The sequence below is a fragment of the Tamandua tetradactyla genome, chromosome 1, assembly GCF_023851605.1.
Source record: "Tamandua tetradactyla isolate mTamTet1 chromosome 1, mTamTet1.pri, whole genome shotgun sequence".
Taxonomy (NCBI): Eukaryota; Metazoa; Chordata; class Mammalia; order Pilosa; family Myrmecophagidae; genus Tamandua; species Tamandua tetradactyla.
Window position 1 is genome coordinate 91,129,054 of NC_135327.1, and position 13,358 is coordinate 91,142,411.

General features: G+C 35.3%; 1 protein-coding gene across 2 annotated transcripts in view; it reads right to left on the bottom strand.

The window, feature by feature from the left end:
* The window catches only part of ITPRID1 (ITPR interacting domain containing 1), a 148,321-nt gene that overhangs the window by 73,932 nt on the left and 61,031 nt on the right, over positions 1 to 13,358 (bottom strand). For both annotated transcript variants that reach the window (XM_077120409.1, XM_077120399.1), the window contains exons 7-9: positions 12,688 to 12,890; positions 8,975 to 9,531; positions 3,864 to 3,921 (exon numbers count right to left, since the gene is read on the bottom strand). In XM_077120409.1, coding sequence (XP_076976524.1) covers positions 3,864 to 3,921; positions 8,975 to 9,531; positions 12,688 to 12,890 — 818 coding nt within the window. The remainder of the gene's footprint in view (positions 1 to 3,863; positions 3,922 to 8,974; positions 9,532 to 12,687; positions 12,891 to 13,358) is intronic.

The window sequence follows — 13,358 nt, forward strand, 5'->3', positions numbered from 1 at the left end:
GGTAAACGATGATGTGGAAAAAATTTCTGCATACATGCTTATCTTTTTCAAAAGCTATTAAGTTGGTCATATCATTTATTACAAATCTCCTGTTATTAGAATAAACTATATTAGTTTTTAAATTGTTGAAACATTCTTGAAATCTTGGCATAAAAGTTATTTGGTAAAGGATAAATTTTCATTTAATATTTTACTGGATTTAAACTACTATATTTTAGTGAAATTGATTTTGTATTTACTGATAAGTGAAATTTATCTATTTGTGAACCATTTTAGTCAGATTTTGATATGTTTCTAAATCTAAAATACAGTGGAAAGCTTTAGAAAGTTTTACATTATTTTTACATTATTAATGTAAATAGAAGAGTGATTAACACTTTCTTGAAAAATTTAAAGAATCTGGATAATTTTTTTCCTCAGTGCTTTCATCAGAGATAGTTTTTAATAAACTTAATTTTTGTTTGTTTGCCTTTTCCTCTATGCTGTTAGTTTATCTAGCTTTTCCGTTATGTATTCAGTTAATTTTGGTCCTACAAATATAAATATTTTCACATATATTTCCTAAAACTTCAGCCATATTAATTATCTTTGGCTTTAATTACCTAGCTGTATTAGTATTCCTTTAAAATTTCTAAATAGTTTTATATAACATATGATTTCCCTTCTAAATAAGTGGTTATATGCTTTTTATCTAATTTTATTTTAATTTTCTAATTTTCTTTGCATGCATTTTCTTTCACTTCTTGAAAGTTTCATCATGTTCCTCCCCACACAAAACAAATGCTTTGGTCATACTTATCAAATTATTTCTCTGCTTTCTAAATTATTGATTTCCATTTAAATGCATTATATTAATCTCTAACTTTTGATTGTTTTCAGAATGAGCTCGTGAAATAAATAATTTATTTTTACTTTTTCTTGTTTGATAATGAAAGCAATTTATGCTATGAATTTGCCTCAGATTACTGCTTTTGTCACAACTCAGATTATATGTGAAATGTTCATTAAACATTATTATTCAAATTATCTGAAATTCACAGTTTTAGCTTAGTCTTTTCTGTATTTTTCTTTAAGATGCAGAACCCAGCTTTGAAGTACTAGTTTTGGCATTTTGTTTTGTCTTGTTTGAAGGAGGAAAGGGTTGCTTATACTTCTATTATTGAATTCAAATGTTACAGCATTTATGCCTATGGCCAAAGGGCCTCTGCTTTATGTGTGTGAGTCTGTGTTTAAGAAAACAATGAAATTATGTTTGCATTTACAAGTTGATAGATTTTTAAAATAAATATTTCAAGAACACTGGCAAAGAATACTTATTTCCATATTTTTCTGTCAAATGCATGTTACAAATTATAATAATATATTTTTATACTATTTTATCATTTCATGCCTGATCTCTAAAAGACTGGGATGAATATTAAGATCTCCCATTTTCATTATGTCAATTTCTTATGGTATTGCCAGATTTTTTGCTATGTAGTATTATGAAAATAAACATATGTATATGGCAACAAAAGAAAATTAAAAGATGTTAATTAATTTAAAATGTGCCCACTTCCCTCCTGTTAATGTATTACCGTTAACAGTTATACTTCCTTCCAGAAACATTATGTGCGTATATCTACCCCTCACTAATAGAAATAAATTCTTTCATTACAAAGGGATGTCTATGTAGAATCCTTTGCATATTGTGTTTTTTTTCCTCTCATTTAACAGCTTGATCTCAGAGACTTTTCCATATCAACATATCAAAGTCTTCCTAATTTGAAAAAATTTTTTTTCATTGTGAGGATGTACCATAATTGTTTAAAACAGATTATCATTGGGCATTTCATCTTTTCTAGTTGTTTGCTAAGACATGTAAACATGTTGCAGGAAAATCCCTTGGATGTACATTTGAGTCTATTAGTAGCTTAAAACTAGTCCTAGAATAATTACATCAGAACTTGTGTACATTTAATTTTTGTGGCATTGAGGGATCATACGTCAAAGTAACCATCATAATTTAACTTTAACCAACAGTGAATGAGTGTTTAGTACACTTTTACTATCATTGAATATTATTAAATCTGTAAATATTTGCTACTCTAATAGACATCAACGTTGTTTAAATTTGTATCTATTTAATTACAAGTGAGGTTGATAATATTTTCCCATTTTCATGGAGCTTTTATATTTCTTCCTCATCTACCTATGCATTTTCTTTGCCCATTAATGACATCTTGTGTAGTGGTTGTTTAGTTCTCTTGTGTAGTTGCAGCCAGATGGCCTCTGGAACTGGAGTCATTTGACAACTTGATTGGGCTTGACATCCCAGATGGCTTACTCATATGGGAACTCATTTGGGGCTATCCACCAGAATGTCCACTTGTGGCCTGCTCATGTAGCTTGGGCTTCCCACAGCATGGTGGCTGGGTTTCCAATGGGAGTATTCCAAGAGTGGGTATCTCAAAAGCAGGAAGCAGAAGCTACTAGGCAGTTTAAGATGTGTGCCCTGGAATCAGCAATTACTACTGATTCCAGTCTATTGGTTAAAGCAGTCCATGTGCCTTCATCTTTTGAATTCAGTCAAAAACTATTATATATAAATGATTTATAATATAAAACACTATTATGTATGTGATACATGTAATAGCAGAATGATAATTCCCCCTTTACTCCATTAATTGAATGTTTTACTTATTTTTTCTCAGTCCTATCTTTCTTTTCGATTAACAACACTATTTTTGAAGGTAATAAAATCCCATTTCTATTTCCTTATTAAGTTAACCTTCATCTCTCTTACTTTGTTTTCTCAATTTGAGGTTAAATGTAGTTTAGTATTTTTGCCTAACTTCCCAAATTATTTTTCACAATGGTTGGGGTGACCTACATGATACCAGACCTCTTAAACTGAATGTCAAGGAAGGCAATTCCTATTGGCAAGGGGGCCTCCAGCTTCACTGAGAAGCATTCAATTAGATGGAAAACAGATGCTTATTTTTGTCTTATAAACCTCAATGCAGGTTATGTGGTAATTACTTTGAAGAGCAGGATAACAATTTATGTAATCAGCAGGACCCTATAATTACTAATGCATAATTTCTAAATAGCATTTAGCAAAATGAGCCCCATACATACACTTTGTAATGAAAAAGATGTGTTTGACACCAAACTAAATTAAATTAAAAATTTGCATATTTTCTTCCAGGAAATGCACTAGCTTCATCTGCTCTATTTTGCTTGATGAATCCCTGTCTACTTCTAGCTCCGTTATTGGAACATGGAAATGCTGAATCCCAGTGATGGCTGAATGGGAGCATATGAGCCAGGAGTAGAGAAAGGCTTCCTTCTCTGTTGTCTAGGATGATACAGAATCATTCTAAGAGATGATTTGGAAAGTTACATCCAATGAAAGTATAATGTGAAGGTCATATCATAATTTAATTTAGAATATAAATGCTGGCAGAGAATTTAAAAATCATCTGGACTTATCTATTTATTACAAATGAGAAAGACTAGTAAAGTGAGACGACTTGAGCAACATCAAACAGTCAAGTGGATGTAAAGTAAGGCAACATTCATGGGTTAGTCCCAGCCCTATGTGCAATCCATCCTGGTTGGATCATATAGAGTTAGTGTTAGAAAAGTCACCTACTAAATTAGCCCCAAGGATGTTGAACATTTCTATGGTAAGTAATTTTAAATTTACATGTACATTTGCATTACTAGTAGGTTTTTAACATCCCAGATGCTGCATAGATGGATGGCCTCTCCTGAAGCTAACAAAACTCTGTTATCTATTGAGAAAGTTGTATCACAGTTATTTACATTCTCTTTCTTAAAGGCGATCAATGAAAGTGCTCACCTTACTGAATTCTTACCTGTTGCTCCTGAAGTTACGTCAAGAGGCTTGCCCATCTCTTCTTCAAAGCTCTGGACCTGAAGGATCAAAACGCATCAATCTCAGAAATTTTTTCACAATAAATTCACTTCATTTATTTAATTAACAGTTCTTATAATTGAGATGTCTACTGGTACCATTAAGAAGCATAAACATGATTTCTTGACTTGAAATAGAATGTACACAATAGCCATGGTCAAGATTCAAAGAGCTAAAGGATTTCAGGGGAGACTACTTCTGGGTGACAAGATCAGAGGCCCTTCCTGGACTATGTGGCATTTGAAGTAAATTTGAATAATAATAGTAATAATATTTTGTCATTATTATGGCTCTCTTTTGCTACCAAAGAACTTTAAAGATATCTGGAGAAAGCAAGTTATTCCCATTTGTAAGCTTAGCCCAGTAAGGGATTTAATTAGGACTTGGTAAATTTATGGCAAGCCACTCAGAAAAAATTCATGACTCAGTTGTTATTTTAGAGTTTGATAGCTCAAAGCAAATTTAATTTCTAAATCCATAAAGCAAAATTTATTTTTAAGTTATTGTTATGATTAAATAATATAAATACTGAAAAATTGAGAAAGTAATAAATCATTTGCTGCTAATTTTGAGGGGTGTTTCTTTGAAGGTATTCTTTAAAAAATTTGTTCTTACATAGTAAATATTTTTACTTAAAAGTCTGGAGGAAGGACTTTTACCCCCCACATCATGAAATTTCTTTCAAAACACCTTCTTTAATGGCTGCACAATAGGCCATATTTTGAATACATATTAGTTTACTTAACAATTTTCCCACTGTTAGAATATTTTCTAAATTTTGCAAAACAGAAATGATGGTGAAATTACTATCCTCATACATAAATTTATTTCTACATGTCATAGTATTTATTAGGGATTAAGGTTTTAATATTAGAAATTGAATCAAAGGACATTAACATTTTCTCATGGTGCATGTGACCAATATGACCTTTAACCTGGGAATAACTGAAGCCCGTGAGGATATCGTTCAAGAAGGCAAGAAGAAATAATTATTACCCTTTTTCAATCCTTCATACCTTTTCTTTCAAAGAAATTATTTTATACTATAATTAGTTATGTGTTTTAGCATCATTATTATTATTATTTCTTGTATGCTCTATGACAGGGGTCACATTTCATTCTTTTGTCTAATGAGTATCCATTATTGCAACACCATTTGTTGAATTTTTGTTTGTTTGCTTTTTCTTTCTTTTGTTTGCTTGTTTGTTTGTTTGGTTTGGGAAGTTCATATGTCTGGAATAGAATCTGGGTTTCCTGCATGGCTGGCCAGAATTCTATCACTGAACTACCCTTGCACCCTTTAGCATTATTTTTATTGGTTTTAGTAACAGAAACCCCATGGTGCAGCATATAAATTTTCAAGTATATTAAGAATGTATGTTTACTATGATCAACACCTAGGAGAAAAACCTACTTATTGCAATGTAGAACACATGTTTACCTACTGAAAAGAGAACAACAAAAAGTAAGAATAGTCTAAAATGGAAGCTTGGGTTATTCCACCTGAATCAATATTATTAATTGATTAAAAATATAAAAATCAGGCAATTTCTTTGCAGATTGCCTATGATGCATCATTGTGGTTTAATGCTGTTCTGTAATAAAATTGCTTTTCTTTCTCTTCTAAAATATTAAAAATCAAGAAATAATGATTACTTTAGAAATGTTCTTCTTTTACTCAAGATGCTAATTCACACTGTTTAATAATAGGGTAATGCTTTTATATGTGACTTTTAGATCATATGATCCCTATGTGAAAGCACAGTAGAATGCAAAAGTTATTTATTGTGGATTAAAGCAAGCATCCTACCTTGAGTTTATAATTGTACAAGTTTCACAAATACAAAATTTACTTTAAATGTTTGGGAGTTAAAAGAGAAAGGAAAGAGCTCAATTCTGCAAAATAAAAATAAAAGCAAAAGTATTTTTATTTTTGTATTAAAAATCTATGCACAATTTTGTTGCAATCATAATTTTAAGAAGTGAACCAAATATTGCCAAATTCAGCCTTTTGCAGGACTTTAGGGAGAGTATCATAGATTGATCTGGAGGCAAAATTTGGCCAACAGTAGTTGAAATTTTGATAGCTAGATATGTAAGTATGTTGGCTCACATTTTAAATGCCATGAAACTCTGCCAATTTCACACATATTTTTCATTTCTTATAATTGGATTTTTAGAATTGCCATTGAAAAATAAATATTAAATCTGGCATTCATTTCTGTTTAGGATACAACCTACCCAAGCTTCATTTACTCCTCTACTGGCATTGAGTAAAACAAATAATTTTTCCCCAGGCTGTGGTGAGCATGTATTTTAAATATACTTTTTAGAAAAACAAAATCCTAGTAATGAGTTTTTTAAAGATCCTTTTTAGGGTTATCTCTGCCTTACATACACATCCAACTTCACACACACATATCTGGGAAAATATTAAAGGAAATACCATAAACAAAATTGGCTATGAAGTTGAACAGAATTTTATGTTTTTCTAGTAATATGGAAGCCACCCATGGACTCAATTAACAGTGCCCAAAACATTTAATGGTAATTGATTCATTCAACAATTATTTACTGAGTACCTACTATGTGTCAAGGAACATGTACGTTGGTTTCTTTTATTTTGGTGCCTTAGTGTGTCCCCCTCCCCCTCCCCCATAGCTACATATATTCAGATGTAGTTTTTTCTTGAACAATTGACATTTTAAAAGATTTGAAAATATACCAGGAAATAACTGATTCTTATTTTTTAGTTCTTATTCTGGCTTGAGTCTATTGTATACCCCAGAAAAGCCATGTCCTCTAATTCTCATTCATATTACTGTATGGTATCTTTTTTTTTATTGTTTCCATGGAGATGTGACCCAAGTAATTGTGGGTGGTAACTTTTGATTAGATGGTTTCCATGGAGATGTGTCTCCACCCATTCAAGGTGGGGTTCTGACTGGAGTCTTTTAAGAGGGAGCCATTTTGGAAAAAGCTTTTAAGCCACGAGAGTCACCAGAAACAAAAGAGACAACAGAACAGACAGAGCCCTGGGGAAGCTGTTGAAGATTCCTGGAGAGAAGCTAGCAGATATTGCCATGTGCCTTTCCAGCTGCCAAAGAAACCCTGAACATTATCAGCCTTCTTCAACCAAGATATTTCTCCCTGGATGCCTTAATTTGTACATCTTCATGGCCTTAGAACTGTAAACTTGCAACTTAATAAATTCCTCTTTTTAAAAGTCATTCCATTTCAGGTATATTGTATCCCAGCAGCTAGCAAACTAGAAGAGGTCTTTATGTCAAATTTGATAGTTATCAATCTCTGTACTTTCACATATAAATGGCATAAAATGAACCTTTCTTTCCTGTAAGTCAGTCAGAGGACAGTTGAGCCTCCTGAGATTTGAAAACAGGCTGGAATTTGGAAAAGGTTCTTGTTTGGATCCTGGTTAATATAGCAGACTGACTAATGGCTTACAGGTTTGGTTGACATTCTTTATAGTAATTTAACTGTGGTTTTGGTAGTTAAATTATTTTTGCAAGATTGAGTTAAAAGAAAATGCTATTTCATAATACCATCTAAATTTATTCTCAAATCAGGGCATTTGGCCAAGAGTCTATTTTTTGCCCCTCCTTTCATATTTTCTTTTTTGTTTTTATGGTACTATTTTAAATTCAGTTTAAAATTTTAAGATTTTTAAATTTTTTGATATAAAACATAAGTGTACTTGTGCAAATATTCGTGCATAACATATACAGATGTTAGGACCACCAATAACTACAGGTTGGAGCAGTTTTTATATCTCTGCGGGCTGGAAAGAGCCACCAATAAACATATTCATCTAATTCCTAGTCTTTTTAAAATATGATGGTTAATCCTTGCTTCCCACAAGTTCCTTGATACTCTAAAGTCCCTAGACTGTTTAAGAAGCCTCCTCTTGCTCCCCAGAGCTCCCAAACATGTCACCTTAGTGATATAAAAATATGGGCCTAGGGTTGTCCCAGTTCCCATCACATTCCTGGTTTCTATGCTCAGCTCCGCCCCTGCACTGCTGGCTCCTTTGATGACTGGGTTGGTGTCGCCTGTTATAGAGCCCTGCCCATTGAGTTATCCATGAAGAGGTGGGCTCCACCCCGGAATTTGCATGCGAAGACCTCACCCTAACTTTTGATAATATAGATGAAAGGCAGCAGGGATGGGGGTGCAGTGGGGGGTGGTAAGCTTTGCTCTTCTATACTTCCTTTGTAATTCTCTTAAATAAAAGTCATCAATAACTAACCCCTGAAGCTGGTTGCCATTATGAATAAACACATAATGGGAATGTGCAAGTATTTTCTTTTTTGGGGGGGCTTCGAGAACTATGGGTGGGAATGTCAATTAAAAGAGGGTGAAAATAAGAATGATGATGGGGATGAAGGAAAGAGATTGCATGTGAAATAGGGGTGGAGTTATGTGAATATTAATAAATCCCAAAGCAAGCAGCCAAACTGATAATCCACAAAACCGAAAAACATGTCTGAGTCCCTCCTTCTTTGTCCTAGGCCTTGCATTAGGCATTGTGGGGAAAATATTTCTAAGATGCATCCCCCTTGTCCTCAAGCAGCTCATAGTCTAGTAGGGAGATGACATTGATGAATCCAGTTTCTCACATAATAAGGCTTTTCCTGCCAATGCTACAAGTATACTGAGGAGGAGTGTTTAGGGTAAGTTTCTCTGAGTGGGAAGAAGGTGAAATATGGGAAATTAGAGGGCAACAAAAACAATGCTGAGACGTTTAGTAAGAAAATGAGCCAAAACCAATTCAGAAATTACCTGCAGATTCGACTGTGAGCAAGGAAAGGAAAAGGAATGGGAGAACGCAAGGACTGGATTCGTATGGGTTTGTTTTCGATGGAGCAACAAGAATGACCTTGAATGTTTTAGACTTAATAAGAGTCAGGGAATGAGAAGATGCAAGGCTGAGGGGTTGAAAATCTGAGTGGTTAAACGAGGGGTGGAAGGTCAAGGCTGCCTCGCTGAGGGTTATTTCCCTTAAGAAGTCGAGCATAGAGCAGCAACACTGACCTCTTCCAGTTCAAAGGAGTCAGGGGATTTATCAGCAAAATGAGACAGATTTTTCAGTTTGTTAGTCTGAACCCAGTTCTTCATTAGCGTTCTGTTGCTGACCACTCTTCCAGACACACAGGAAGGAGATGCATGCTTGGTCAGCAGGGCTGAGAGAGGCCAGCGCATGCCCAGAAGAGAGGGGGGAGAATGGTGTGGTATCTGGTCTGCACAGGCTTGGAGAGACTGAGGTTCTGCCAAAGTAGACAAATGACTTTGATAGAGGCTGTTTGTCGTCGCTGGTAACTCTGCTCCACATTCTTCTAGTTTTGCAGAGTCCATCTTCAATGACTCCAACATTTCTGGGTAACCATCCCCCCTAATGCTCTGTTTTGAAGCTGTCCTTAAAACTTCACCCATTCTTCTTCGACGCTCTTCGGCCCCACTCACTGTGCCTTTTTGCATACTCTTCCCTCCATCTTTCTCTTCACCTTTATTCTGTAGGATGTTAACATCTTTCAGCAAAGATGAGAAGGCATTGGTCACATGGTCCAGGATTTCCAGGTGTCGGAAACGGCCTGAACAATGAAAAGAATACACAAATTTTTAAGCTGAGGCTTTTCAATAAAACGGAATCAGTATTGTCAAAACTGGAGCACAGGGCTTTTCAAGCTGGGAAGGACTGTAAGCTCTTGAAACTCAAGTTATCCTCAGTATATGCCACTGATATTATGGAACTATTCCTACACACTGTGAGGGGTATTTCCCTACAGTGTTATGGGGAAAGTGAACACCTTTTAATATTTAGTTAAATATACATAATTATATAGATTCACATATGCCTTTAGCTTTTATATGTATTAAACCGTTGAAAAACTATAGGCCTAATAAATCTATATACTTCCGTATATTAACCGAAATTTAAGAGCATGAACCCAGCTTTTTCACATGAGGTGACCTTGTGTATATCTCCATAACTTTATGTGGTAGGTGTCCGTCTCACGTCTCCATCATCTCTATCTGTACTGTCACCTGATAGTTTGAACAGATCAAGGATATGTCAAAAGGTCAGGATCTAAATCCGAAGCCAACCAGTCCCTGGACTTGTGATTGAGTCAATGGATAAACGTAGAGATAACACTTAGCCCTGTGCTAGGTCAGTTCTTTCATCTGGAGAATGAGGGTAATAAAACATGCCTTATGTATCTCTTACACATGGTATGGGAATCAAAGCAAAATTATAAAAGCACAGTGCTATATAAATATTTGTTTGTAAAATAAAATAGCGATTGTATATGTGCAAGATTCAGGAAGGGTATATATTGTTAGTCTTCCAAGAGAAGATAGACATTACTTCCCAACTTATAAGGCTCTCTGATGATAAACCATTTAGGTAATATGTAGATATTGTTTTAATTAGCAGAAAGGAGAGCCTTAATGAAGTAAGGGTTAATTTGGGGACACACTGCCAGTTTGGAAAATTTTTGGATAATAAAATCATGACAATTAAAACAGAGCACCTTATTTTTACTGCACATCTTCCTCTCTTCCCAGTATAGCATATGAGGTTTTTATGGCTCAGCAATGGTCAAAACCACAGACATGGTAAGGATGCTGTCCTCTGTCCTGTTTGCACCTTCACAGCAGTTCCACTGACTCTTGTATATGCTTATGATCACTTGTTTTCTTTTCCACAAAGGACAAGATACTGGCTAATCATTCTTCTGTTCCTAAAATGTAATGAGTTTCTCATGGAGAGCTGCGCTATTGCTTAAAGATCTATAGGAACTCTTGGGTTCTGAAAATTCACAGTATAAATGTTCTGGTTACATTATCCTCTAAATTCTGACAAAGTTCCAGCTTTAGTGGAAGGTAAATCTCTCATGAGCCAGAGGGTACGACTGAATCACAATTCAGCTTTAATGATTGTTTTATATCCATCCCATAGGTTTTCCTACTTAGACTAAGCAGTAGTCTTATCAATTTAATTGGTTCAGTCAATTTGGAGAACAAAATAGCCTGAAGCGTTGGATGAGCATTTTCTTTTTTTGCCTTTGGGTAGATTAAACAATGGATCAATTGATTCTTCTCCCCAAATCCCACCAACTTTCAAACTTCTGTATTGATTTTGAATGGAGACATAAGTTTCCATTCTATCTTTTGAACAGCCAATTGATTTCACAATTGCTTCTTTCATATCTGATCTTCTCAGATTTCTTAAATAACAAAGTGTATTGGTAAGTAGTGGGTGAGAATAGTCACCCTGCATTATTAGTACAGTGGAAGTGGTAGAAATACAAGTGGGCCATCAGTCACAGGATGGGGGTCACATCCCAGTTCCTCTATAATCAGTGTGTCAACTTCATCTGAAAAACCTTTATTTCACAGGTCAGTTTAAACACTACTCAAATATTGGCAAGCGTCATTCTCTCAAAATAAGAAACTGATCAAAGAATTTGTGTCTCTGCATTACTTGGAAGAGGACACAACAAAGGGCGATATTAATTTCTTCTAAAATGTAAAGAAATATTATATCACAGGACCTTCAGGGTTGCATACTTTTCTTAAAAAATTTCATTGCTGCGCTGTTGACACCCATTTCACCCCACATAATGATGAAAACAAAGGAAAAGCGAATCAAATGAAAAATTCCAACAAACTCTGCTTCAGATATTGTTTGAGAAAAAGAGTATTTCATCTCACTTGCCTTTCCTTTGAGAGAATTTATTCATTAAAAAAAATAGCTTTGAAAACAGAATTTTGGCATTTTCTCCCAGTTCAGAATTCTTCAAACTCTGTTCTATAGAGGATATATTCTTTGATGTTCCTTCAAGAGGGGTTCTATACTAAATGATTTAAAAAGTGCTCCACCATAACCTCCTTAAGAGAATGAGAGTGTACCTTGGCATAATAAATAAATACTGTAGAAAATAAATGTTTCACTTTCAGGTATCTTTTTCCCAAAGCATTGGAGCCCATATACATATCCCAACAACAGCTTTAGTGATGTTCTAGAGAAAAGTAATCCATTGACCACTATTTAGGAAAAATAGCAGCATGCATGGTAACTACAAGATTCAGGCATAGTTCATCCACAAATCTGGAGGCATGGCAGACAGCAATGACTGTCAGTCATCATCAATGATTACCACTCATGACTCATTGTGGAATAAGTAGTGTTTTAAACCTCACGGATGATGAAATTGAGGTTTCCCTTAAAGACTCATGATGAGCCTTGTCTGATCCTGGTTTTCCTGCCTCCTGGCTTTGTGGCCATGGGGTAGTATTAGAGCTGCTCATTGGTATTGTCAGTTTTCTTCCTTCTGGGGGTATGCTCCCACCTACTTGAAGTTAAATGTGGTGATGTGACTTATTTTTGTTACTGTAATCCGAGCAGACCTGATATGTGTAGGATCTGAGCAGAACAAGAGCCAAGTTTGGATCTCCTTTTCACCCTTCCCCTTGCACAGCAACCAGTGATGTTCTGGGTGGTGGAGCCAGGTCTCTGAGCAAACTCTACGTGGGGCAGATCTCCCCCTCCCCCAAGCACACACTGTGCCCGCTATGGTGGAAATGTAGAGTGATCAAGAAACAAACCTTTTTCTGTTTCCAGTCACTGAGACAGGGACTGGCTGCTACTGTATATAATCTCCTAGTCTATCCCACCTGACACAGGTATGGCTAACCACTCTCTGCCATGATTGGGAGGTACACACCATGCAGTCCTCACTTACCATATAAGCTAGGGTTCTCAACATCCATGCGCTGCTTTTGTGCTTCAAGAAAAACATGGATGTTGATTCCTTTGGCTGCAGAGCCACAACCCAGGAATCTGTCCGGGATTTGTGTGCAGATGTCTGGCTCTTCAGCACCAAATCCCAGATCCAAGAGAATCTCTACTGGATCTTTTTCCCAAAATTGTAGCCATTCAGGAATGCTGCAACAAAAATATGAATATCTTTATCCGATAATGGTACACTGAATCAAAGAGCATTGTTCTAGTCACCTCAACCATCCCTTTTTCCAGGAATTGAGTAAAAGAGGAACCTGAATAGAGAAACATATGGCATTTACTAAAGCTTATATATACTTACTTAAAGGACAGTTCCTCCCTCCCTGTGCAGGGACTCTTTGCTTTTACTTTGCATACAGTGCCAATAAGTTTATTTATCTGGTTTTCCATTCTCACAATAGGCAAATGTTAAATTAGGGCAGGAAGATTGAAGGACAGCAGCCAGAATCAGTATCCTGACAAACACCAAGTGGTAATTGACAGTAAGAGAAGAAACTAAAAAAACTTGTAAACAGTGACTCAAAGAAGAATATTTAAAAAGAGTATCAATCTTGGATACCCTCAGCTACACAAATCTGTAGAGGGTATCACGAAATGTAGACTACAAGGTCT